This window comes from Xiphias gladius, chromosome 1 (assembly GCF_016859285.1).
Source record: "Xiphias gladius isolate SHS-SW01 ecotype Sanya breed wild chromosome 1, ASM1685928v1, whole genome shotgun sequence".
In the NCBI taxonomy this organism is placed as follows: domain Eukaryota; kingdom Metazoa; phylum Chordata; class Actinopteri; order Istiophoriformes; family Xiphiidae; genus Xiphias; species Xiphias gladius.
The window spans coordinates 22,222,038-22,249,034 of NC_053400.1; the positions used below are offsets into that span (position 1 = coordinate 22,222,038).

The window sequence follows — 26,997 nt, forward strand, 5'->3', positions numbered from 1 at the left end:
TGAAATTGGCTGGATGACATTAAATATCCGCTTTTTACAAAGTCACAAACACATCTTTTCAGAATAGACCAACGATACTGGCACTAAGATGTCTATTCTGCACCTAAAAGGTACTTCATTTACAGAGAGTGTACAGCTACTGATGCTAAAGTTCGGTTTATCTGGAAGGTTGTCAGGAAAAAAACAAACAACAAATTTACAGGGAACTAGTAGGGGTGATGAGTCTGATGATTTCACCTTTTCCCACATCACTTTCAAGAATCAAGAATAATGTTAAAGTGTTTGTTTTACTTTAGTTCTTTAAATATACTTATATATCCATCGTGTCTTGTAATCCATTATAGGGGAGGATCCCAGAAAACAATTTTAACTTTGGAGAACGTTCGATGAAAACTGCGCTAACATTGGGTTTCAACAAATAACCTTTTAGGAAGATGCCTTAAACGTTCTTTAAAGGCCGCCAAAAATGTAACCCTCAGGGTTGCAGTTTCATGACCATGAGGCATAAAACCACCATTTGTAACACAACGGACCTGGTATATGAGTAATCAGAGTTGAAAGAACATGATGATATGTCAGAGGTTTCCCGCTGCCGTGTTAAATAAAGCCTGTTTGCTGATCAGTCAGTAAACAGCTGCGGCGAAATAGAAAAATCACTTTTCTACGAACTGTTCAAAAATTTGCAACGCTAAATCTTTACCTTGACCTTCCCATGCTGGTCATAATGGCCTTTGGTGTCTGATAAGGTTTTTTAAAAGTCTTAATTAGTACAAGGTTGTGATGGAAAGTTGCGTTAGTCTTTAGATGTGAAAATTGTGGATATGCTGTAATTTTTTATTCTATTTTAAATATCCTGGCTATTGGTTTTCAGGTCTAAAGACTTTCAGCTACTTTATGTCTGCAGCTCGTATCACTTTATTCAGGCTCACTCAATACAATACATACAGTATCAATAGATGAAAACCATAAATAAATCAGTCGTTTCTGATCGAATAAAAGCACAGGTTGGTCTAAGACAGGACATGAAAGTATCTGCAGACCTGTGTGTATTCCCAAACCAAGAGCACAAACCTGAATGTAATTAGGTCTGTTACATGAATCATTCACAGGGAGGAAAGACTGAATCAAACAGAAGCAGGCATGTATGATGAAAAGTCATGACATGCACCTTCAGCATGTATTACAGTGATGGAGTTGAAATGATGATAAGTGATCAATTAATCATTAGCTCCCATAAGTGCAATTACATAAAAGTACCTTCCCACTCTTCTAAAAGTGAAAGTCCGTGTTGGTGCACAGTTGATGATTATAAACTGTGATGACTACTCATGTTGACACTAGTAGGGTGTGGCTGTTAGCATGACTGTCTTTGAATGCTGACCATACCAATATTAGCACTAAGTTGCGAATAGCAAATAATTTCTTCCAACAATAAATATCGTAAAGTTTTATTATTTTCAAGTAAAAAACAAGACGGATTCAGTTTTTCCCCCTTTTGGTGAGGTGAAATATCATTAAGAATAACAATGGAAAAATAAAATGCTCCCCTTAAAACCAAATTTACATAAGTAAAATTAACAAATTAATGAAGACTTTTGATATAATATATCTGTATGGACATTCAATCATTTTTGCAGGGCTACTATTCCAGTACTTGTTGATTATGTTTACTGGATTGAAGACAGTTTTTACCCTCAAAATAACTCAAAGAGGTCACAATAGGTTTTACAGTTTTTGACGTCTACACCTGCTCGAATGCTTCTTGAAGCTGTAAATGGATTCTACCAATTGTGTATGTTGACAAGAAATGAACGGTGTATCGTCCATATGAACAAAAGCTTATTAAAATAAGCAGCCAGAAATTTTCTTCATGTACAGACATCATCAAGGATTGTAAATGACTTGGAAAACGCAACACTATGACATGCAAGTTTAACATTTACCCTGACTCACCATTTCAGAAACTTTTCTGAGGCAGTAAAAATGCTGTACACATACATACCACCAGAATGTGTTATGCAATTTTATACTCAGAAAGTAAAACTTCCACTAAGTGCAAAAGAGTGTTTAAGAAGCGACGGCGCCATGGACCGAAGCAGTGCCCGTTGCGGAAGACAGCTTCTCCCGCCAAATGCAGCCTCCTCATAGTTTGTCCCTGCCACAGTATCGTCTACACTTGTCTTGTTGCTCTGTTAAATGGAGAAGACAGTGCAGTGAGATGCACAGTACTTTACTTCTCTTAAACTGAAGGAATGATGCACTGATACACTTAATAGAGAGAAGTCACTCTGGAGGAGTAGAAAAACTAAAAGGGTCACTAGTTTAGAGTTGTCAAAGCAAATAGTTTCACTGTTTCATATGCATCATTACGTAAGAGCTCTCTGCAGTCAGCCTGAAACCAGATGGAATGGATACCTCTGTCTGCTTTATGAATAAGTAGTTTGGACTAAACAATTTATGCGTTAAATGAAATTTTAGAGGCTATTTTTTTCAAATCTTGCATTCACGCATCTCAGGTTTATTTAAAGATTATTCTGCTATTCTATTCTTAGATGTTTTTTGCCATTTTTTTTCAGAATTATTAATTTTGTATTAAATTTTTTATAAAAGCCTTTTGAAGTGAAGAGCTCGAAAAATATGTATTTTATTTTGAAGCAAATATAGCTTCAGGGATTCAATGTGATTTGATTTTCAAAGTGTCTCTAGACCTCTATAAGCATTTTTTTTGCCAACTGGTGGCAAAAAAATGGGTTTCAGCACAAAAAGCTAAAACACGTCACTAATGCAATATCATCTTTTGAGTTGTTATGGCTAACGTGGTAGCAAACAGTTGTTTACAGATAACTACAGACATAATTAAAGAAAAAGAAAAAGAGCTGCAGACTTCTTACATGATGCGTAAAACATTGTTGATAAAAAGCAAACATGAAATTTCTGAGCACAGCATTTACAATACTTCACCAACAGCTAGTAGCCTTTACACCCCAACCTGTTCTGGTGACAGGTGAGCTGCATAATGTTTTTCTTGCCTAATAGCAATTGCTCTGTGTCTTCAGTCTCCTCCACAGCTACAGGTTTCAACAGCAGGGCAAAGAACACAGCAATGCCTATCACCTGTAAACCAAGAAAAGCACAGGAATCCCTCAATCAATGTTGTACACCTGATACACAGAAATATTAAAAAAAAAATACACAGAAATCTTTTAAACAAATTGCATTATTTTACAGAAAGCAAATTATCTTTAACATAGTCATATTATCCCAGTGACTGGAGTGACATGCCAGGAAACATACAATACAGTTTTTAGACCAAAATTCAAAAAAAAAAAAAAAAAGTGTCTTTTTAAGAGGATCAGTTTGATACAGATTAAGTTTTCCAACCTTGAGAGGCTGCAGTATAAAGATGCTCTGGAAGAGGGAGAGGCCCAGGGACATGACCCACTTGATGGACTTTTCCTTGCCGTACTGAAAGCCGTACAACAGGGTGAAGAAAGTGGACACTCCACTGATGGACAGCAACAGGAACCAGCCCAAGAACACACACCACCAGGGCAGCCGGCAGCCGCCCGACCTTTTCTTCTTCTTCTTCTTCACAGGAGGTGGGCTGGGCCAAGGAGAGGGAAGGAATGAGAGAAAAGAGGACGACACACGAGGTGTTTCAGTTCAGTAAAACCAGTGATATTTCTGCGCTATATAAACATTCTTGTTTCTGCGTGCGTGTGTTGGCTGGAGTGCTGACCAGTAGGCCAGGTGGCTGCTGAAGACCATCTCAGCCTTGCGGACCAGCAAGTTGGTGATGTTCAGGGCCCGCTGGTACTCGTGTGGACTCGGGAAGTTCTTTCCGTCCAATTTATCCAGGCCCATCAGGAGGTGACAGAGACCAGCTAGGAGGAACTTGCTGCAGTACACCCAGTGGGGGTCACTCTCACTCTCCCCTGCGACGGGATTACATAAAGGCAAGAGCATGTAATTACATTTCTCTGCACAGCATGGCCATTCCAAGACCTGAGGTTTCTTTCTTTGAGTAAAAAAGGTGGGTTCTTGCCTTTGCTACACAGAGCAGGAGAGTGTTGCCTCTTAGACTGGTCAGAGTGAGGGAAATAATGTGCCAAAAACTTTATAATTTTCAGTTGTGTGCTATGAGTCAAAAGACCATATTCTATATTTTTCTAACTGCCAGCATCGCATCAATTAGCCACACTGTTGTACTGAGAAACACGTTCCTATATTACAATGAACACGGCCACTGTAATTTATTTTAAGTCGATCTCACATACAATAAATGCTCACTAATGCACCAAATCCTCAACTGAAAATTCTCCCTAAAAATGCACTTTTTACTCCTGTTCAAACGTCTGCTCACAGCTACAGTGCCCAGCTGTTACAGGAATTGATTTAGCCTTTTTTAAAAATATATATGTTTGTGACCTGTTTTTTTTCAACTAGAACTTAATGTGTGTAGGGCTGAGAGAATCAAGGCTGGGGAGGCAAGCTGTGTTGGTTTGGTCATTTCATGGGATGTGTTGACAATAATATACAATATCACCAGTCTTATCCTTTAAACCTTTATTGCATCAGAATATATCTTTGCCCAGTTTTTGTGTTTAATTTTTGCCCTAATCCTCTTTTCTTGTTTAGCTTGTTTAGCTCAAGTAAGACCTGACTTTCTGGTTCATCCACTTGCCCCATATTAACCACATTTTATCCACTACAATGCTGCTCTGGTTACTGGTTCTTTTATGTAAATGCAAACTTATCGTGTTTAGATTTTTACCCTGATTGTACGGTGCAGACAGTACAGAAAACCCTTTTTTTCTTTTAACAAGTCAGGTTAACACAAGGTAATCAATGTTTGCTATTTTTCTGGAAAAAAAAGTTTGTTTTTTTTTAAAAAAAAGAAAAGAAATAAAAATAAAAACTACCTTGCATAAGTTGTATGAACTCATGCACCCTATCCAAGGCAGGGCAGAGGTCAGTGGTGGACTCCAGCCTGTGCATCTCTGACATCTTGTTCCTTGGACTTCTGCTCACCAAAGAAATCACATCCTCTGTATCCTAGGAGGGATGCACAATGAATAAACAAATGCATGTACAATATCGTATTTGATCAAATACGTAGAAAAGCAAGAGCACATATTGTATAGTAAAAAAGGCTCATTATAAGTCAAAGCCACACTGGGCACTTACAGTAACTGCAACATATACTTACAAGGACAGTGATGAGGTGAGTATGATTCATCAGAGAAATGCACAAAAAAAGTCACATAAAAAAATTGCTGAACACACTCGCACACCTTCAGAATAGTTGCTATGGTAACTGCGGGGGGGCCAAAGGTCTCCTCACAGTTGTCTTTTTGAGTTTTTGAAATGATGCGAGGTCGGATGCTTCGGAAGATGGTGACGATGAGGATGTTGATTGGGAACATGAGGAGACCACTCTCTACCCCAACCATGATTTCCTGCCAGGTGATTCGCAATGAACCTGGACAGATGCAAAAACAAGGACACAGTGGTTGTTGATGTGAAACAACTGAAAGCGGGCTCCAAAACACAGCTGCAACACCCAGTGGTTTGGACCTGCTGCGCAGTAGCACTCTAACCTGTTTCACCTATTAAAGCTATAATACATGTGCTTTTTTTAAAAACAAAAAGATCTACAGACAAGGAAAGTAACCATTTCTGTAATTTTGACAATTACAAAATGTACGAAGCATTTTGTTAAGTGCAGCATATTTTCTTCTCAGTGCTGAGCTTTAACAGAGCTCTGTGTCACTTGTGAGGAAGAAGTCCAGATTTTATTTGTCCGTAGCAAAAAGTGGGGTTTAGGTTGCAAAGACAAAAAGAAAAGAGTTAAAGAATTAGAGAAAACTGGAAATATAGGCAGATTTTGTGTTGGGAATTGAATATTTTAACCATAAAACCTGTAGTTGTTGAAAATAATTTATATAATGTTGTGACAATTTTTACAATCAATTAACACTTGTCTTGCGACCAGTTTTGTAAGAGACAGAATCCAATGCCAGGTTCATATATGTTTACAAAATAAAAGAAATAATTATTTCATAAAATCTTTAAAAATTTACACTTGGTATTTTAAAGTCACATGCTGAATTGTCTTTTTGAATTTTTATTTTTGCTAGAGAATAGTGTGACATAGCAGATGCGTAGAATACAATTCTAATAGGTGGAACAGGTGTAAAATGTAAAATCTCAAACACGGGTACACAAAGAAAACTGCAACTGTAACGGTGCCTGAAAGTGGTGTCATGTTTAACTCACTATAATTGTTACTTGCTTTTGCCTGCAGGTGGTTAAATCAACACCTGTACGTCTGCAGGTTTTACTGCTGCTGCACAGAGCTGTCCTGACAATGACTAAACAGCTCCCTCTTGTGGAAAAAGCTGCCTTCAGCTGAATGTGAATGAGTGAGTTTGTGAGATAAAATCCAGCTGCATGAACTGCTTGTCTCTATGAAGTCTGGCTGACATTTCCGGTTATATACACGCACGTGTATACACACTCTGCACGCTGCTGGAAAAGGGTTTGTGGTGCTACTAGCATGCCTTTTCAACCCCTATGACCTCTGAAAAGCAACAAACAAGCTCAGTATTATGTACAATTTTGTAAAGGTGGCTCTGTTCTGTCATCCCACACATTTTATTCATTTACTGCTGCAAGGCTGTACTGACGCCTCCATAGTTATCTCATCCGAGGAGGTTATGTGATCACCCGTGTCAGTTTGTGTGTTTATTTCTTAGCAGGATTACACAAAAATTACAGAGCCAATTTGCACCGAACTCAGTGGAGAGATGGGGCAGGGAGGAACCTATTAAATTTTGGGGCAGATCCGGATAATTTACTATGAATTTGAATTTTTTTCCTCTGAAGTTTGGTGTATGTTGTTTGACATTAGCCTTGGCAGAGGTCTGTGCTCTAATTAGCGCATTTTCTAGTTGAAAATGTTTCACTCGCACACATGAAAGCAGAAGCGCACCAGATATTACAATATATCAACAATATCAACAGACGGCTAATTAACTTGCTTCTGAAATGAAACCTTCTGCTCCAGCTCACATATTGCCTTCAGACTTTTGATCTTCCATTCAATACTTTGAGACCTAAAAAAATGTAATTCACCCAATGCAAAAAGTACCGACGAGTCCCCATCTACAGGAATGTTCCAGAAGGCGATATTGATGGCCATGGTGCAGAGGAGCAGGCTCATGCAGCAAGAGACCCTCTGGGCACGTGTGAACGGACTACGTGAGGGAGGATCCACTATGGACACCCAGATGTGTTCATCCCTGAAGCCAGTCGATGTTCTGCTCTGGAAAATATTCCTGACAGAGAAAAACAGAAACCCATAATGACATTAATCAATTAACATGACTTTCTCAAGAGCTGAGTTGGTCTATTTCAGCAGTGTTAAGTGGAGAAACTCCGACCTGAAGCTGGCAATCTCGTTTTTCTTTGCAGCATTGAAGGTTTTCTTAGTCATGCCATCTCCATGGTCATCACTCAGCCAGCAGTCGCAAAGGAAGTGCCACACGTGTTGCGTTTGGAGGTCTTGTATGGTCACCTTGTTTATATACCTTTTTATAAGGGGAATTCATAACACAAAAAAGGATTATACATCTACCATATGGGTAATTTTATGTCAGAAATGCAAATATTAGATAATATTTCAGCTACAATGGGAAAGCTTGCAACCTGCGAGGATCGAATGGCAGCATAAGGAGAGAATTCATATTATACAGTCTATGTTGTGTTTCCATTTACCACCTATCTATGCATAGGTTTCTTGCCTACAGCCAAGGCCAATATTAAAAGATGAGAAAAAGGTTATGAAACAAACCATGATATATTTACCATATCAAGAGTAAAGACAGCATCAAACTCTGATGCTACATGAGTCATAGTAATCTTATTGGAAACACTAAAGTGCTGTATATTGCCCAAAGGATTTTGTGTTTTTCTTTATTACCAATCTTATTTCTACAGTATATTACACTATAGCCCAGATCTATTCTCCAGGTAAGTGTGTGTTTATGCATGTGTACAGTATGCGCAGAGTGGTATTTAATGAGAAGTCATAACGAGGTACTGCTAAATGATGTTGCAGACCTGAAATTTGAAAGTGTTACTGTGAAGAAGCCAGCAAGCTGCTCTACAGAGAGCCAATAAACACTACCTGTGCACAGCTCTAACAACCCTGTTTAAATGATTACACTGACTCTCGCCAGTTATTCAGATGTTCAGTGCAGGGCTGAATCAATCCCAGCATTAAAAACACACAACTATGTAAGTATCACTTCAAGGTACATCCTAAAAATGTCATAAAGCTGCGATCAAACTGCATTCATACTTGTTTTAAAACCAATTATGCAATCTTAAGATAGCTGCCACGAACAACGTTGGGAAATTAGAATTTCTATGTATCCGAAAGAAAAAAAGTTAAATTTTTATGAGATGGTGTTGTACTAAATGTAATAGCTGCACTCAAAGTTTGATAAGTCTCAGCCTCTAGTACCATGACGGGTGTCCTCCAGAGTTGTCGTGCTGCAGCCTGAGGCTTCGTACTTCGCCCAGTGGGAAGGGTGTGGCCAATAGGAACATATCCACAGCTCCTCTCTCAAAAACAGGTTTAACAGGATCTGTGAGGGTGTGTCTTTCACTCTCTCCCTCCGAGCCAGTCAGCTTCACCGTGACCTACAGGATAGCAAAACGTACTGATGTAACAGCGCTGGGTTCACACATCAGTGACCTGCACCAAGATTGTGTAAGGGACCACACTGGTGTTTGTTACTAGTTTGGCCCATTCACTACAAACTGTGTATACCTGACATAACTGCCAACCATCCTCTAATGCAAACCATCAAACATCATTGCATGATCTTGCAGTTAGTTTGTAGTATAATGTAGAATGTGTATGCAGTGCTATTCAGTGAATCCCTATGAAACTCAAATGTGGGGCTTTCCATGAGCAAAGTTTTTTTTTCAATAATCCATATTTTTAACATCATGAATGTTCAGCATGAACTATATTCATTCTGTAACTTGAACTGAATCCATTGGCTGTCTGAAAGGTGGGGAAAAAACATTAATCTGAAGTATACAAAATTTGGATTAAACAGGCTTAAACATGCAGTTCGGTCTATAAACCAAGATGTATGGTACCCTCAGTGAAGGGATTATACTATGAACTATTTCAAAAAAGAAATAAAAAAGAAATAAATCATAATTCTGTAAATGAAAGAAGACTCTTACAATGGCACTAGTCCCAGCATTCTTTCGATGGCCAGTTTGGACACTCATTAAGTAATTGTACTGAGCACCTGGGTGGGTGTCCTCCAGCAGAGTCATCTTCCTCTGATAGTCCAAAATAAAACATTGTGGGGTGTAAATACGAATGTGTTGGCAGACATTGCTTTATTTTGGGCATCGGAATCAATATGAAGAGTTTGGTTTCCAAACAAAATATCCACCATTTTTAAAAAAAAAAAGGAAATTAAGTAGGACATTACGAATTGTCCGGAGAGACTGACCTTAGAGCATGACCTGCGGTCAGCATAGCAGGCCCACAGCAGAGTGACAAGGTAGAGGCCATAGAAAGTGCACAGCAGCGCCAGCACCACATAGTTCTCAGACACAGTGGCAAACAACGTTGTTGTACGAGATATGTCCACGTAGTTTGGCATCACAAAAAAGGAGCTCCCAAACAGAGTGAGGTGGTTACACAGGCAGTGTGTACGGTCTGGAGTGCTTTTCTCTCCCACCTTACACAACGACAGCACATAACTGTCTGATATGCAGCTGGTGCAACTAGAAAATTACTGTACATCAAGAGCCAAAGCAATACAGCCAAGTTTAGCAGACGTTATGCAGGTGGAAACTCACCTGGCAGCCATCTGTACTCCATTTCTCCTTTTCTATGTGCCAGTAAAGGCACTTTATCATAAAAGAAGTGACATTCAGTGTCAGGCCTGGCTCCCATGTGGAATTAAAGAGTCTGGTGTCAACATACCAGACTCCAGGAGTCTGATGTAACATCTCTGGGGTTATCATCCAGCAATAGCCTCCTGTAGCAAAAAGCAGCTAAATATGAGTTCACAGTCCAAGAACCAGTTGAATGAAACTTAAAACTATTTGTCAATTTGATATATTAAAACATGAGAGAACAGGGAGCACATACATTAAAAAAAAAAAGAAATAATACTAAATGAGTGTGTCTTTTGCTGTTTTTTGTTGTTTTTAGTGCCAACCTCGATTATTCGACTGCTACAGATACAGAGGAATTTAACAGACACGTGAGTTCACTCATGAATGTTAAACTCAAGTAGCAAAAGCAAAAGAAAAATCAGAGGTCAGGGTACGCAGTAGTAGATCAACACCCGCATATAGTGATGATTTTACCTGCCGGGCTCAAGATGGTTGTGTTGTTGGAATATGTAGATGTAGGAGGTGACCCTTGAGACAAGGTGAGAATCAGTGACACATTGGCACTGGGCTCCACGCTGAAGACGACGGTCACATTGGGGTCTGAGACGTTGATTGTGGCCAGCGCTTTTGCGTTTTGCTCCAACGCAGCGGTACTACTCATCAGTGCTGAAGCAGTTGGACGAGGCATAAAGATCTGGAGAAACCAGGGCGAGCAATCATAGTGTCCTGATACAAACCAAGAACATCAGACAGGTGTTTGTGTGTTCAACAACAGGCTTTAAAATGAGAATATGAAGCATGTAGAACAGGGAACTGGCAAGGAATTATTTCGTATGGCTCAAAATACTAACATGACTTTCTAACTCTAAATTGAGCCTCCCAGTAGGAACCATTATTTCTTCTTCTTCATTTTAATATATACATATTAGGCTAAACTACAGCCTAAATTATAGCCATTCATATGTTACATTATGTTTATCTAGAAGCCAAAGATCTGTATGTTTCCATATTCAGGATGAAAATAAATTGTGTGATCTTTGTGAGGTTAAGTGGAAAGTGAGTTTCATTTTCTTCCTATGGGGTGACATAAGAGAGTCAATTTTTCATTTAAAGACTCCAAAAGAAAAGAAAAGGAAAACAAACATTCAAGTGTATAGATGATGAGAAACTGAAATGGTGATTTAACACAGATGTTTCTGCTAACTTTGTCTCAAAAGTTGAAAAGAAGTTGGTGAAACGAAGGCAATATACACTATTTGTTTATTATATTTTATTCATCTTGACTTTGATATATCTAGGAGGTTACAATAACATTTACTTTATTAGTAATATACATAATTTTGTTGTAGATATGAAGTCTTGAAAATCTGACTATGTAAACTGCATGAATTGGTATTCTTAATTTTTGGACTTCACTGTGTAGTGTCATCAAGCCAGTGTAGACTGGGCATATTTAAATGCATGACAACAATAACTGAAATGCATGACATCAATAACAATTAAAAAAAATTCTTAGTGTAGTAGTAGTAGTATATTTACCACTTTTCCTCTGGAATTTGGAACGAACTATTCTTGTGGGGGTTTTTTTGTGGTGCTTTTCTGGTTTTTTTTTGTGCTAATTCCACTGTTTGAGCTAGGAAGGGTATACACAGTACTGTGCTAAGTGCTCTGATAAACAAGGTGTCACGAGCGGCTTCTTATCACCTGCCAGCTTGACTGTAGGCACTCTGATCGACCTTTCTAATAACACTGGCTTTCGTAACATGTCAATCTCACCTCTGCCATTTTCAACAACAAAAAAAAGCACTGACCGCCCCCACGGGAGGCACTGTAATGTCGAATTGTAACAAATGTCACTTTTTCTTTGCGTTTGCTGGCTACCTACCTTCAAAAAATTTTTGAACTTTAGTTCAAATGACACAATACCCAAATCCTCCCGTTGGTTGTACCTCTATCATCTCTGTCAGGTTTGCCAGCTTAATGTCTGAGACTCCACTGCTGAGTAAGAGGCTGCAAAGAGTTCCTGAGATGTTGTCACTGGAGGGATGGGGATTCCTGGAGAATGTAGCCATCTAAGAAGGAGAAAAGCTGTGTTAAAAAGGCCGTGGATGATGACAAAGATACAAACGCACATGCGCATGACGATAACACACACAGACCTGAGCCAAGATTTTGCTGTGCTCTCCAAGCTGGGCCTGAAGTGCTGAGTATGAGGGGAGTTTAATGAACTCACCATCTATCTCTGAACCCAGCACTGCATTGCCAAGGTCAGCAGGTTTGTGACTGAGGGGTGGGACATGGAAAAATCTGAATATATTATATAACAGTTTTTAATAATTTAAAGGCAAAAAAAACAAACAAAGTTACAGTTATAGTGGGATATACATCAGGTGAGTGATATTCTGAAAGAAAATACCAACTTGCTCTGATAGATGGTGCCTGTTCCGTGCCTGATGACTAATTTCTGTGTGGTTACTGAACCCAACAGCAAAGAGATTGTCCGGAAGATCTCAAAAACGTCCTCAAACAAAGACTGGAGGGGGAAAAAAGTGCAACACCACCTGGCTGTAAGAGACACAATGACGACCAAATGCGTATGATTGCCTGTGAGCCACAGTCACACATTCTGTTGAACTCACTGTAGGGTTTGGGTTAGTCTGGATGTCACATTTTTTCTTTGAGAGCAGGAGGATGCCGTTGCCACAGCTGATGATGTGACTGATGGTGTCATTGTGGCTCAAAGCAAACTCCGGAGTTAGTTTTTTGGTGCCCTCCAACAAGTACTGAATGAATTTGTACTGGGAAAGGGAAAACCAGACAACATTTCACGCAGCAGGACATACGCTCAGCATAAAAAGAGGTGAGTATTGTGGTGACAATGATGCAATAGTTTCCATAGGCTTTCCAAAGCGAAGCTGCCCACCCTGTTGTAATTTGTCGGCTCCCCTCCTGTCGTTTCCATTCGCTTAAGTTCTTTATCTGCTTCCTGTCTCAGAAAAACAGCGCATGTAAACTCTGAGGTATAATTAACAAAAGGCCTTTTACTGTACTATTCAGTGGTCTTCATGATTCATAGGTCAAACAGTCTGTATGTAAAAATTAACTAGGCATCTCTCACCAGGAGAAGTTTGTTAATGTCTGTGACAGATGAACCCATGGCATCTACATTCCTTCTGAGTCCTAAAATCAAAGTGTGTGTGTTTATGTGTTCGAGAAGTAGAGAAAGACAGAGAGGAAGGTACACAAATTCAGTTTTATGACTGTTGTTCTTCACGTTCATTGTTGGTTGAACTGATGATACACATAATGTTTCGGTCTAACTTACGAGATCTGCTTGCATGACTGGCCACTATTGTATTCTGCAAAGAAAACATGAACAAAACAAACATGGAAATTCAGCCTGGATGTCTATATGGCTTCTTACTGACGGTGTGCAATGTATCTCTTACCTTTGTGTTGGACGAAGACCGCAATTCTTTAAAACAAGAATGACGCTTTTACACAAACTGCATATTGAATATAAAGTGAAACATATAAACATCACTCAGTCGTTATGAATGCAAGAGAAGAAAGGAAGGAAGGATGGAGTTAAAGCCGGGATTAGGAAGCTGTTGTTACGTACTGTGGGTGCAGAGGAAGCCTCGTTGCTGGTTGCACTCGGATGTTATGATGAGCTGAAGAGGATTCAGCTTCATATATGTGCAGCTGTACTCTGAAACGTCACCAATGTCTGTTTTGGAAAGAAGCGTGTGCACCATAGACACAGAAAAGCCATTAGGACATTGCTTTGAGCCACGATCGCGTTACCCTAAACTCGATGACGACAAAAAACATTCGGGCTGAAACTATTGATTAATCTGTCAATTACTTTTTCAGATAATTTAGCCTATAAAATGTCAAACAGTAGTGAAAAATGCCCATCACAAGTTCCCAGAGCCCTGAGTAATGTCTTCAAATTGCTCTTTTCATCAAACCAACAAACAAAATCTAATAATATAAAAAATGACAAATGCGGCAAATCGTCACATTTTAGAAGCTGAAAGCAGAGAGTGTTTTGTTAATTTTGTCTGATAAAATACTTTGACCTGATTTATCAAAAATCTGCATTGTTGTCCATTAATTTTCATATGATGGACTAATTTTCAGCACTATAAATCATTTTAGTTTAGTAAACACGTCACAGAATAACTATAATTTATACAGACGGCTTTTACCTCATCTCAACAGTGAAGCTGTGAACAAAATCAGATGAAACTTTTACTGAAGAAAGTTGTCTCAGATGTAATATAATTTCGTAATGCAGTAAACATCCTACGTAGTGTAGTCTGGATAAACTAGAAGTTATTTGATAGGAAATAAAAAACATATATCTCATATTTCTCTTATTTCTAAATCTCTCAAGTACTGATTTTCTATGGTTTAATTGTTGTTAAAGAAAATATTTTGATTTAAATTATAATTCTCTTAATTTTTATACTGTTCTTCTGCCAACGCTCTTACACTGTTGTATTAAGACAACATGAAACACTGACACATTTAAGAAGTTTGTCTTACTTTGTTAGATGAAAAAAATGTTAATCCAGCTGTATTCAGCCCATAACAAAGTCAGGTTTTTCTAATGTGCGCCCTTTTCTCTTTTAAACATTGAATAACCTTTATCCACAAGGCCTCTGATGATAAATCGAATTAAAAAACCTCTGCATGTGAAGCCTGTGGCAGGGGGTCTTTAATAGAAACTGCTTGATTGTAAGGATCGCAAGCCAAAAACACAATACATTTTAAAAAACAATAATACACCAACAAAAGAAATGTTGTGTTTGTGTGTCTGTTTTTCTCACGTATGGTGGGTTCCCCTCGGACCCCCTCCCCCAGCCACCATGTGAAGTTGCTGGTGTTTCTCTCTCTGGTGATGTTCCTCAGGAGAGTTTTGATCGGGCTGATCATCACCTTCAGGAGCTCCCCTCCTCGCTGTTCACAGCTGCTCCTGGCAACGGACCAGGTTTTCGGTTCCTCAACAAACTCAAAACAGACATTTCTGAAAACAAGATCACACCGGGCAGGGAAATCATTGCCGGGACAGGCCTCAGATTTTTCAGGTAAAGGTAGAAATCCAGCTGAAAGCCACAAAAAGACAGAGGTTCGGACTAACATGTCCATGGTTATTATGATGTACAGAGCTAAAGCACATGGGTCTGCAGGAACTGCGGCTGCAACAGCAACTGAGCAAGGTCACTTCCGTCTGTCGCATGGAAATTAGTGAGCTTTCTCCAGAAAAACCCTGCATACGTTCTCAATACATTAGGAAAATCCCCGCAGACACTCAAACTAGATGCAAAGTGAAGGAGTCACTCGGTGTCACCAAAGGTCACACAAGATGAACCTTTTCATCTGCAACTGACCAAGGACAGGTTTCATTTTTTTTATTTGCCGTTAACATGAAAAACATACAGTATACTATTATCGTGACTGTATTATAGTGGTAAAAATAAATATCTTATTCTCACATTAAATCACCCTCAATATTCTCTGCATTCCAATTTACCCCTTGAGAAGACGCCTTCACTCAGTTGGATCCCTGCATCTTCTCGGCCGTCTACGCGCAGGATGGAAATATCGCGAGAGGATGCGGGGGGACGCAGTGACCGCACGTGTTTGTGTAACATGTTCGGAAAGGCATTCAGTGTAGGGCGATGACAGATCTGCGTCCATGGCGGGACATCTGAAGGTAATTTCGGACACGGACTAATACTCCTTGTCTCGCAGAATCAGATCATTTGAAACGACGCCACGAAAACTCGATGTGACAGCCGCGTTCCTGTTCGCGAGCTCGGTTGTTCCGCCTAAAAGTGACACCGAACCAGGAAGCGCTGTAACCTAGCTTCGCCGCGCCTTTGCATGGAACCCCAGATACACACTGAAGGCAGTGGTGGTGTCCTTGCCACCAGCGTTGCGTTCCCTTTGAAAACAGAGGCGGTTATATTAGGAAAAAGTCACAGAGGCAGATGCTTGGGTTGATGCGTTTAGGAGCGTGCTAAGTTTTCAGCTGTTACTGAGAACTTAAAGTCGCTGTTGTCCCCCCCCCAAACATTACCTCAGATCACGTAAGGATCATGAGACAACGGGCCCCCGGACACAGACAAGGAAAGGGCCCCGCTCCTATATAGGAGTAAGACCCCCAGATTGAAAGTGTAGTCGTTTTGTGTCTCTGTGGTCGTATTGTATCTCTCTGTAGTAATCTCGTCTCTTTGTGGTCATCTTGTGTCCATTTGTGGTTGTTGTTTTGTTTCTCTTTGCAGTTGTTTTGTGTACCTCCCAATTGAGTTTTTCCACAGCAGACATTTTGAGTTGTTATAACAGGAAAAGCACAGGTGGAATTGATTCTGTTAACAAGGGCTCAGTTCCATTGGTGTTAATAATTGCATAATGTGATGCGTAATGGCCATGCGGTCTGTTTTCTTCTGTACGCTACCATACATCCTTTCTGGATGTTAGCCTGATTATTAAACAAAACACTGTATGCAAACTCAGGTTATTGTGGAAATTGAGTCGTTGCAAACATTATGAATGCTTTGATTAAACTGTTACCAGTATATTCACAGTGACCAATGTCTGATGTAGCTCCTCTGACAGCACAAAACTGTATTCATTTTTCATGGTCTTGTCAACAGAAGCAGTTAAAAGACGCAGTGAAGGTCATCAGCTCAGGTAGCCTTCTGTTTGCCTCCTACCTCACTGTGGTTGGAGATGAGCGTTTCTATGCCAACCAGCTGATGCCCCTGCTGCAGAGGATTGTGGGGGCCGAGACGGCACATGTGTTGGCAGTGAAAATGATAGGTCTGGGTCTGGTTCCTCTGAACCGCTACCGGGACCCTGCATCATTGGTAAGCATGTCGTCCCACTGTCTGCGGTGGATCCGACACGTTCCCTTTACATCAGAATAAAGACTAGACTCTGTAAGACTTTGTTCTGTTCCTTGTTATGTCGCTATAGGAAGTGAACGTCCTGGGATTAAAGTTCAAAAACCCTATTGGCATTGCAGCGGGCTTCGACAAGCATGGGGAGGCCGTAGACGGCTTATACAAAGTGGGTTTTGGCTTTGTCGAAGTGGGGACAATCACTCCCAAACCTCAGGAGGGGAACCCCAAACCACGGGTGTTTCGACTCACTACAGATTACGCCATTATTAACAGGTAAGGTTTGGAAAAGCTGCACTATTGTCAGTACTTCAACTGTAAAGAACAAAAAAGATTTGTATTCAGTTACTATTTAATTAGGTTGCACCAAGCTAAAACTAATGCAGTCTTATACAACAGCCCTGATATGAATCCTACCCTCGTGAAGGTAGGAGGTTATACTGTTTCAGAGAGGTTTGATTCAACGTTATGGCCATTTCTGAAACTGTAATTTCTGCTGCCATTGAATTGTGTTGTGTTATACGGAGAGGCGTTTGCAGGGCTGTTGTAGGTAAACCTAATAAACTGCCAGCTGAGCCAACTGACGCTGTATAAAGTACACCTAGCTAAAACTAATGCAATCTAATACAACAGTCCTGCAATAAATTCAATAAATTCAATCCAATGAAGGTTCTAATGTTCAGTTTGTGTTGAATTATATTGCGTCATACCGACAGGTATTTCTATTATTTTTTCCGCCCTGTTGATATCAGTGAGGGTAGGATAAGTGACAGAGACACGTCTCTGTATAATGCGATACAGTTCAACAGCACCACAAACTCATCATTAAATATTATCTCAAAGTTGAATACACACTTCTCTAAAACCATTTTAAAAAATGGAACATTATAACCTTCATGAAGGCAGGATTTATTGCAGGACTATTGTATCACAGTGTTTTAACGTTAAATGGGAAAAATGTTTTCCATTTTAAATTGAAAATGTGATTTTTTTTTTTTTTGTTTTGTTTTTTTTTTTTACTTATTTCTTCTATTGTTTTTAAATTGTGTTAAAATATTACCTTGTATAAATAATGTTGCATATTAAAATAGTGCAACATTGTCTTACAATGAAAACTTTATTGCAGGTAGTGCGACACAGTGTGAAGCAACACGTCAGTCAAGAAAGCTAACATTTCGGTTAAACTGTCAAATTCAAAGTTTAATTAAAGTCCATTATCACACGAGTGTCTCAACAAACTTACAACAGGAAGCAGTAAACACAACAGCAAAACTAACGCCAAAAATAAATACAGTTGACAAGTTAATATAAGAAACACAAAATAAAATAAAATAGGTAGAGATAAAACGTTGGGAGAAATGTTAATAAAACCCAATATACTGCAAACAAGCCGATGACAACAAACAGCAAGTTACATATTGCATGACAAAGAAAGCAGTTGAGTTGTAAATCTGGCCTGAAAGGTCTCTATAGAGGGAGCCGTTCTGATATCTGTGGTAGACTGGGTGTATATGGTGTACCGAGATCTGAAAGGTAACTGGGTGCAAGTCCAAGTACTGCTTCATAGATCAGGCTGAGTACTTAAAATCAGCTCTAGTCTCTGTAGTCAGCTGTTAGCTTTAAGGTTGCAATTCATGTCTGTTAAAATCTTTTTTTATATGCATTGTAACTAATCACTCCACTTTTATGTTTTATGTTCACTTAACAGGAAAGCAGTCACATTAGTCTTAGTTAATGTTAAAAACTGAAACAGAGCAAGAGACAGTAATGATAATGTTCTTTTTCACAGTGCTCAGTCTTATTAAAGAAATTATGCCTCCTACAGGTTTGCTACTACAGGGTTTACATTTACAAAGCTGAGAAAAGGAGTTCAAAGGTTTATCTCATTTTCTATGCTTTTTTTAATTTATAACACTGAATTAAATAAGCTAAATGAAGGAAATCTTTCTTTACGAGCTCTTTTCTGATGATGTTTCTCTCTGTCATTATACCCAGTGAAATTGGTAATTTATGGTAATTTATCTTCATGAGATGTTGCAACGGACATTCACCAGTGAATTAAAAGCTTTGTCAGTGGATGCAAAACAATGGGATTAGAATGATTCCATATTCTAAAGAAAGTTTTATATTAAAGTTTTAGTATTTGGTGCACTTGATGTTGTTTACAAAGTGTGTAGGATAATTATTATTATTATTATACATTTTAACAAGTTGTACTGTGTGTGTGTGTGTGTGTGTGTGTGTGTGTGTCTGTCTAGATATGGATTCAACAGCTGTGGTTTAGCAGAAGCGCAGCAGAGGCTGAAGGCCAGGGAAGAAATGCAGCAAGGGAAAAGAAAAGGTTAGCAGGCACTCCGTATATTCTATGGAAACTACTATAAATGTGAAGTGCATCACTGACCCAGCTGAAAAAATACCTGGTACAATTTTTTTAAAACTTCAGCCTGTTTTTTTTCTGTTTTCTTTCCATAAATTTAAATTGTTTACATTTTTATTACCAAAAGAACTCACATACTGCATAAATCTGCCATGTTTTGTCGTGTGTGCATTTATTATTTTGCTAGTCAGTTAGTTTGTGATGAGGAAGCCAAGCACTAATTTGGTTTTGTTGTTGAATACGCTATTCTGTTGTGTTCTATTTTAATGATCTTGACCTGTCCTTGTCTCCCGTTCCATTGTGCATGATCCACACCTGCTTACAGCCCATTCAGCACATGAGCAGCCTCTGCCCCAGCTGAGTCATATGTCTGATGATGCAACTTGTGTTTTTACGTGTCTAAACTTTCCTGTTTGTGTGTTTTTGCATACATGCGTGTGTCTCTGTTTATAGCTGGCCTTCCCCTGGGCATCAACCTGGGGAAGAACAAGTTGTCCCAGGACGCAGGGGCAGATTACTTGGAGGGGGTGAGAGTGCTGGGCCCGCTGGCTGACTACCTGGTGGTCAACGTCAGCAGTCCTAATACGCCGGGTCTCCGGGATCTGCAGGGGAAGGCTGAGCTCCACGAGCTCCTATATACGGTAGGCCTGTCTGAATGTTCTTTAACTTACTGGTTTGGGACCCAACAGTGACAAAAATATGAACAAAAATGCATTATTTGGTATTATTGCTCAGCCTGTCCCCCTCAAAAGTAATTGAACTTACATTTTATATCACAAGTGAAAGAAAATCATCGTCACATACAGTAGATTCTAAAAATTTCTTAAATAACTTCAAGGAGAAAAAAAGAGGCAGCCTAATAAACAACAATCAATCACACACCAAATTATGTTATACAGTTAGAACAAGACATAAAATACCATATTAACGAAACATAACATTTGCCAAAATTATGGAGCCAAATTAGAGCAGTCAGTCCCTGCCCCTTGTGAAAAAAGGAAACAAACTCCTTAGAAAACCCTAACAAGAGCGAAAAAAGTGTCCAGTCACTTCATTGTAGTTCAGTTGATCATTATCTAAGGGGGGGGCAAATAGCGATTATTTTTTATTATTATTATTTTATCAAACATGCTTTCTGCTTTCAAATTGTTTTCTTTGACTAACAGTCCAAAACCCAAAAATTGTTCATTTTGCTGTCTTGAATGACAAAGAAAACCAACAAAGCAACCACTAAATGTTTAGCATTTTTGCTTGAAAGATGAACTACAACAGTTTATTGATTATCAAAATAGATGCCAGTTTCTTTTCTGGTGATTAACAAGTCAATTAATTAGTTTATTGTTGCACCTCCATTGTGGTGCCACCCTGTAGTATTCTCAACAATATTAGTTTGTACCTTTTTATCCACGGAAAATCCAGTAGTACTCACCTGCAGATCCAAAACGATCTGCGGAAAAAAAGATTGAAAAGACTGCCAAGAAATTATTTCTGCCACGTAGACCACACCCTTGAATTACAAGGCAGCATCCCATTTGTTCCCCACGCACCCCTCAGTGTGAGAAGTATCGAGTTCTTTTGCAAACACATGAAAAGATGAGGAAGGTGCTGCTGAGAGTTGTATTTGATGACTGATTACAGTAGTAGACGTACCACCACCACTACTAGTAAACGAGTAGCTTACAGTGTTGATCAGCATTAAAGTGTTTGGCACAAAGTTATATCCTCCTTACCAATCACTCAGGACCCTCTGTAAAACCTTGCTATGCTAAGCTAGCAGTTCAGACATGTCTGGCTAGAGAGCCGGGAGTCACCGTATGCAACTGCAGCATCACAGTTGTTAGCAAGACTCACTGAACTTGAAGTTCTGCCTTGAATGTTACAAAGTGTGGATACTGTTCACCAAAGTCGATGAAACTGCAAAATGTAAGATTTAAAGGAAGAACAAGTCTCTTGTTAAAGTATTTATCTACCGTCAACCATGTTAAAGTAAGAACTTGTGGTATTTTTGATAACTTGAGAAGGATGAGTGCATAGCTTCAGTGATAAAGTAGAATTCATATTATTTCCACTGTGGTGTTTTTTCTTTAGCTTCCACTGCTTCTGCAGCTCTTGCAACGCCCCCCAGTGAGGAGCAAATGCCTTTTTCTCTGGCAGTAAAAGGAAAAATGACTCAGGACAGGGTTAATGAAGGTCATAGAGCAGACGAGATGTTTGATGAAAGCCCCACACCCTTTCAGCACAGTGTAATTGCTTTAGGTATAATACTGAGTGAAATAAAAACGGGACATTTTTTTGTTAATTCCCGTCCAAACAAACTAGCTACGAAGATTGAATAGAGGATTTGAAAGGATTCACATTCAATAAGCGGATTTGGAACTTGATTGAGATTGGATAAAATGCTATCAAACCCCATCCCTAGGTGCTTTCAGGATTTGAAAACCTTTTTAAAATTTGTGAAGGGGTTGTGCTTATGATTAAACGTGGTGTTAAGTTGCTCTTTAAAATGCAGTAACTATTATGTATTTTTGTGGTTGAGTGCATCATCTGTCTGTTCAAATGAAGTGACAGCTGAACTTTTAATCCTTCCCATTCCCAAGGCTTCAGATCTTACAGCGCAGTACACAGACCTTCTGCCTAGTTTCCAATAGCCGCAGCTCTCTTTTCACCTCGTATGCACACATTCTCATACAATCTGCTCAGGTGCTGAAGGAGCGTGATGCCCTGCAGGGAGAACACAAACCTCCGGTCCTGGTGAAGATTGCTCCTGACCTCACTGCGCAGGACAAACAAGATATCGCTGATGTTGTCACTGAGGTTGGAAGTTATTTGTTATAGTCATTCGATTTCCATGTCACACACACACACACACACACACACACACACACACCCTTTGCAAGGATGCAGCTGCCTTCTTGCTTGAATGGCAGTTGTATTGCTGGCCACTTACATGTGACTCTACAAAACAGTTCAATTTCAGTTTTAATCATTAAAGTCTCCCTCTTAGTAATAAAAAGATAATAATAAACTTATAAACTTAGTCTTTCTAAACAAAGTTACAACATGTCTAGAAGGCAAAAAAAGAAAAAAATTGCAGAGAATGAAATTGAATAGAATACACTGAATAAACAATAAGGTAAGATAAAAAAAGAATACAAAACAAACAGCATATTAGAGATGGAAAAAAGAAATCTTTGGGTTAACATTACTAAAAGGCTTTTTAAAAAGAACCTTTGAAATGATAACAACTGTTAACTAATATCGCTGTTGCTGTAGTTTTGTCTTTTTTTTGTCTTTGTCTCGCTTCAGCAGGTTTCTAACTTTGCATTTTAGTTTAGGTAAATAAAGAATCCTATACATGCTAGAGTGAGGCCTGTAGTTATTTAGTGATCAAATATAAGGTTATAGGTTTTTGGGTTAAGGTTGCTGTTGGGCTTTTCGACGTGATTATTAAAGGCACAAGTATGGAAATCTGCTTGATGTGTCAGCTGACCGTTTTTACTGCGGTACTAATTTTAAAACAGGCTTGTTTTCAACCTCATCAGAACACTGTTTAAAATATGTTGCTCAACAAATTAATTTAAAAGGCTCGGCTCCTTTCTTCAACTCTGTTTTGCTAACCTCACCGCTACTTCAGTGGGTTCCAGTGAATCCAGAGCAGTGTTTTTGTGCTCATCGAAGCGAAGAGGAGACTAACCCTAATGGAAGAGACATTAAGGAGGGAAAAGCAAGCAAATATTTTAACAGCGCTCTGTAACTCTCTTTGTCACAGTACACTTCACATTAGAGGTCTGTGAAAGTCAAATGGCCTTTACTCATAGTGAGCCACATAAATCAGTTCTGCTCCTGTAGATGCAGCTACACCTCTGTATATTGTCTGTGTTTGCAGCTGGGAGTGGACGGTTTAATGGTGTCGAACACCACGGTGTCCAGGCCAGAGACGCTTCAGGATCCACATAAGTCTGAGGTTGGTGGGCTAAGTGGCCAGCCTCTCAAAGACCTCTCTACTAGCGCCGTTAGAGAGATGTACAGCCTCACCAAAGGTATTATTTAATTGTATTATTTAAAGTTCTCTGTCAATTTCTCATCTCCTCAGCATCAAGCAAAAATGCCAAAAGATTTTTGGGAAGTACATATAAAGTAGAGCGTGTTAACGTTATTGCAGGAAAAGTACCAATTGTGGGAATCGGTGGTGTGGCCAGTGGGCAGGATGCTATGGATAAGATCCGTGCTGGTGCTTCACTGGTTCAGCTCTACACTGCTTTGACCTATCAGGGTCCACCTGTAGTGACAAAGATAAAGCGAGAACTGGAACAACTTCTTAAGTGAGTATGACTGTGAATAGAAAATAACCATAAAGTACCAGAAAGGGAAACACCAAAAGTCAGGGACAATCCTTAAGCGGAAGATTTAAGATTTTTTTTCAGTTTTTCCTCTTAGCAAGTAGAGGTATTTCTAGTTTATCACAAATTGGATCTTATTTATTATTTTCTAGGCCATCATTTCTATTAGAAATAACATTTTATTCAACAAATTAATTACTGAGATTTGGGTACCCAGCCATATATTTCTAAAAGGTCTGACAGGGCAAGAAACACCGGCAGTCATTTTTAATTTAAAAAAATTTAGTGAGTTTACTAAACTCACCTGGAAGCGAAAATGATGACTTACAAAATGTCACTTGTAAAATTAATACCTAAACTGTCACGGATCACAGTTTACAATGTCTTTTGAAGTTTGACATCACATCAAACTTTGTGTTTTGCCTCCAAATAAAGTGGTTTATATAGTTTGGCTAAACTGTTCGCTTGTACAAACTCTATGATCATGTTTCTTTTTAGTAATGTTGCCGTTTTTTCCAATTCTCAGCCATTACTTTGATGAGCACAATGTCTGATAGAAACTGATAGAAATTATGGGAAAAGCTACAGAAATAAGAACTAATAAACTCGAATTAATGGCTAAAAAGTTTTCACTCCTCAATTTTAGCATCAGCTTACTTCATATAGTAGTATTTGGCAGCAATGCTAATGCAACGCCACAATGTATTTGACAGTCACGTCAAGTCATTTCATTCAGCATGTTTCTCGAGGACTTACAGCAGTAGTTTTTCATAAGATTCCTCGTGTTCATCAAGTGCTTTGTCTCTCAAGCTCTGATTCTCATCACAAATATTTCTGATTCGATACTTTATCTATTTCCACAGAGATCAAGGCTTCAGCAGCATATCTGAGGCAGTTGGAGCAGACCACAGAGGAGCAGATCGGATGACTCATAAGCACGGCTTGCTGAAAGAGATGGTAAATGTTAACGCAGATGCTCAGGGCTTAGCAGCACCTGTAGCTGCCATCTCTCCCAACTAGGCAACATGATTGTCAACTTTTGCCGAACTGAGACGAATGCTGAGTATTTGTGATGGTCCATCCTTTGATCTTGATACACAGGGTGGCAGATACAACTAGTGCCGAACTGGCTTGTTCTTTAAACTGTATTTTCAGTATTGGTGGTGAGGAGTGCAAACAGTAAACGCATCAAATCTCAGCTATACCTTTACTTGAAAATTATAAAGTGAATGATGGTAAATCTTTGATGGTGCATCTGCAGTACTGAGAAGCTGAGTTCGGTTTGTAACTTTTATTTAAGACATTCATCCTTTTGTTACAGTGTAACAGCAGTTAGTATTTCTCAAGTGCACACTGAGACCTAAGTGCTTGAGTTTTTCAAAGACTTTTTTTCCCCCAAACACACTAATTGTTGAAAATGGATACCAATGATTTTCTTGTGTGTAAAGAAAATAATCTGACATGATGATACAATGATAAAATAGCAGAACCTTTTTGTTGTCCTCCATTTTAGGGATTATCTATTACAGAAGTTTTAAAATATACATTCAAGTGCTGACATTGAATTATTTGCTGTCAATCTAAAAACAGATATTATTATTCATAAATGAATGGTAGAGTGAAAGACATATTAAAGACGGTACTGCACAGCTCAAATGTTATTTGAGTTTAGGATCAAAGTATTTATTTTGCTTTAAGTGCTGTGATAAAGGGCTGGTCATGGCAAGTGTTTGTGAGCTCTCTGTTTCATCTTTTGAACGTCAGACTTAATTAAAGCTCCAACAGGAAAGACTTGTCAACAGACAAAGTTATGCAGAAAAAAGTCTCATCCCTGACAACTGGTTTACAGTAGATTTCCCACTTAGAGCGCTTTGGTTTTTAATGTGCCATTGGCAGATTACACATTAAATAATTTGTATTTTGACATTTTTGATATTTTCACTTTTTCGCCATCTCAAGCTGACATTTTAGAAAGCTACCTAATTTAGCTGATGACTCGTTATACTGTATATAAAAGATATTTGTTCCAGTTTGGGAGATCCACAGCTGGAGTCAAACTACTGTTAAAGCATGACTGATTTTAAAAAAAAATCAATTATGGCCTTTATAGAATTCTTGTTAATCTGAGTCCTAATGATATTAAATTATGACTTAAAATTATCACTGAAAGTGACAAAAAATTGAAGACTGGAGAGTCATCAAATCTGCTGAGGTTATTGGTGGACCCCAGCGGATGAATCATACTACTATATTGCCACTTTCAGACCAACATTTTCACTTGTACATTGACAAACCTCAAAATCCGTTTGTCAGATTAGCATAAAATTTACTCAACACTTTAATGCTCCTCAGAGCGAGACTTTTTGAATTTCCTTTCACAACATATTCATCATCCCTTTGTTGTTATTTTGCATTATTGGATGATCCTGTGAGATCATTCCATCAGATTTTACAAGATGTGTTGATGAGTCTATCAAAAAGACAACTTTCAAAGCAAATGCATCACTAAATTTTGCAGTTGTTCAGGTCAAGTTGGGTATTTGAAACCATCTTCTTTTTCCTGCACCAAAAGACATTGAAGCAATGATGAAAGAAACATGTACCTTTGGAGAGATTACATTCATGTTATGCATACTTTGTCTCTGTTTTACTGTTATAAAAACTAAACAGCTTTGGAATGCAATATGTTCTGTGAGAGGAGGGATGAAATGACGTACCCTTTTTGAATATGAACTTTACAATGTACCGTCCTTAGATTTCAGTGAACCCAGTTCTGTTCTTGTGTGTTTGGAGAACACGGGGAAATGATAAGAAGAGTCATTCACATAGACTGGAAAATATGCTTTAAGGTACAATAAAAAATAAAAAAGATTACACTGTGGGACGATCTGAAGTAGTTTTTATTTTAACAATTACAGAAATCATTTTCCACAGTCCTTCTGAAGAGAAACACCTTCTGCCTGATCAGAGTGTAGTCAACTGATACTTCCCAATCATCTGTAGCAGCAGCAAACACGAGTGTACTTCTGTGGATTTAAGGAATTTTCAGTTTTGAAAGAACTAAGATGACTTTGCTATGTTTTTCCTCCCTCATTGACACATTGTGATGCCTTCCTAGCATATCACAACACAGCCTGCTAATCCTAGAATAGACAGCGGCCATTAGACATAGCCAGGGAAGGCAGCAGTACTGTGAGGATCAGCTGTGAGCTGCCAAGCACCTCCATCTCCCTCTCCTGAGGCCACATCCAAACTGGCTTGTATCACATATGTGGTGTCACAAGGGGGAGGAGAGGCAAGGCCTGGCTCCCAGACAAGCAAAACTTTAAAACTGAAGGCCACTTCGATGTACGTTTTCCTAATATAACTTTGATCATAGCTAGCAGGCCTCACTTATCTGTCCCTGAGATGCTGTTTGCTATGGTAC

The 26,997-nt window shown here is 39.0% G+C and overlaps 2 protein-coding genes across 10 annotated transcripts; one reads left to right on the forward strand and one right to left on the reverse strand.

Annotated features, from left to right (window-relative positions):
- Window positions 1-916: 916 nt before the first annotated feature.
- Window positions 917-16,143, reverse strand: pkd1l3 (polycystic kidney disease 1-like 3). 9 transcript variants are annotated; one of them, XM_040128217.1, is made up of 24 exons: window positions 15,444-15,772; window positions 14,778-14,974; window positions 13,562-13,669; window positions 13,389-13,414; window positions 13,265-13,298; window positions 13,058-13,119; window positions 12,863-12,925; window positions 12,579-12,737; window positions 12,360-12,472; window positions 12,099-12,222; window positions 11,889-12,011; window positions 10,414-10,633; window positions 9,898-10,079; window positions 9,546-9,776; window positions 9,268-9,369; window positions 8,531-8,709; window positions 7,446-7,592; window positions 7,138-7,340; window positions 5,295-5,482; window positions 4,923-5,055; window positions 3,740-3,935; window positions 3,382-3,604; window positions 3,030-3,114; window positions 917-2,189 (listed from the first exon to the last, which is right to left on the reverse strand). In XM_040128217.1, exons 2-24 carry the CDS (start codon window positions 14,881-14,883, stop codon window positions 2,143-2,145), a joined length of 3,054 nt encoding a protein of 1,017 aa, XP_039984151.1. In that variant the 5' UTR covers window positions 14,884-14,974; window positions 15,444-15,772; the 3' UTR covers window positions 917-2,142. The 9 variants fall into 9 exon arrangements, with proteins under 9 accessions (XP_039984151.1, XP_039984141.1, XP_039984131.1 ...); XM_040128207.1 differs by lacking the exon at window positions 15,444-15,772 and adding an exon at window positions 16,031-16,143 and having other exon boundaries at window positions 917-3,114; XM_040128197.1 differs by having other exon boundaries at window positions 917-3,114; window positions 15,482-15,772.
- On the forward strand, window positions 15,575-25,418 carry dhodh (dihydroorotate dehydrogenase). The gene is made up of 9 exons (XM_040128277.1): window positions 15,575-15,664; window positions 16,608-16,820; window positions 16,930-17,129; window positions 19,112-19,194; window positions 19,684-19,871; window positions 21,931-22,044; window positions 23,117-23,270; window positions 23,393-23,552; window positions 24,434-25,418. The coding sequence occupies exons 1-9, from the start codon at window positions 15,647-15,649 to the stop codon at window positions 24,588-24,590; spliced, it is 1,287 nt and encodes a 428-aa protein (XP_039984211.1). The 5' UTR covers window positions 15,575-15,646; the 3' UTR covers window positions 24,591-25,418.
- Window positions 25,419-26,997: the final 1,579 nt, after the last annotated feature.

Excerpts from the sequence above, each read along its gene's own strand:
- dhodh (XM_040128277.1), top strand. Across the intron at positions 19,195-19,683 it reads GCAGCAAGGGAAAAGAAAAG|CTGGCCTTCCCCTGGGCATC; the intron begins GTTAGCAGGCAC and ends CTCTGTTTATAG. Across the intron at positions 23,553-24,433 it reads GAACTGGAACAACTTCTTAA|AGATCAAGGCTTCAGCAGCA; the intron begins GTGAGTATGACT and ends CTATTTCCACAG.
- pkd1l3 (XM_040128207.1), bottom strand. The coding sequence starts at position 14,883 with ATGATCAGCCCGATCAAAACTCTCCTGAGGAACATCACCAGAGAGAGA. Across the intron at positions 9,777-9,897 it reads GGAGTACAGATGGCTGCCAG|GTGGGAGAGAAAAGCACTCC; the intron begins GTGAGTTTCCAC and ends TCGTTGTGTAAG. Across the intron at positions 5,483-7,137 it reads GTCGGTACTTTTTGCATTGG|GTTCATTGCGAATCACCTGG; the intron begins GTGAATTACATT and ends GCATCTGTCCAG.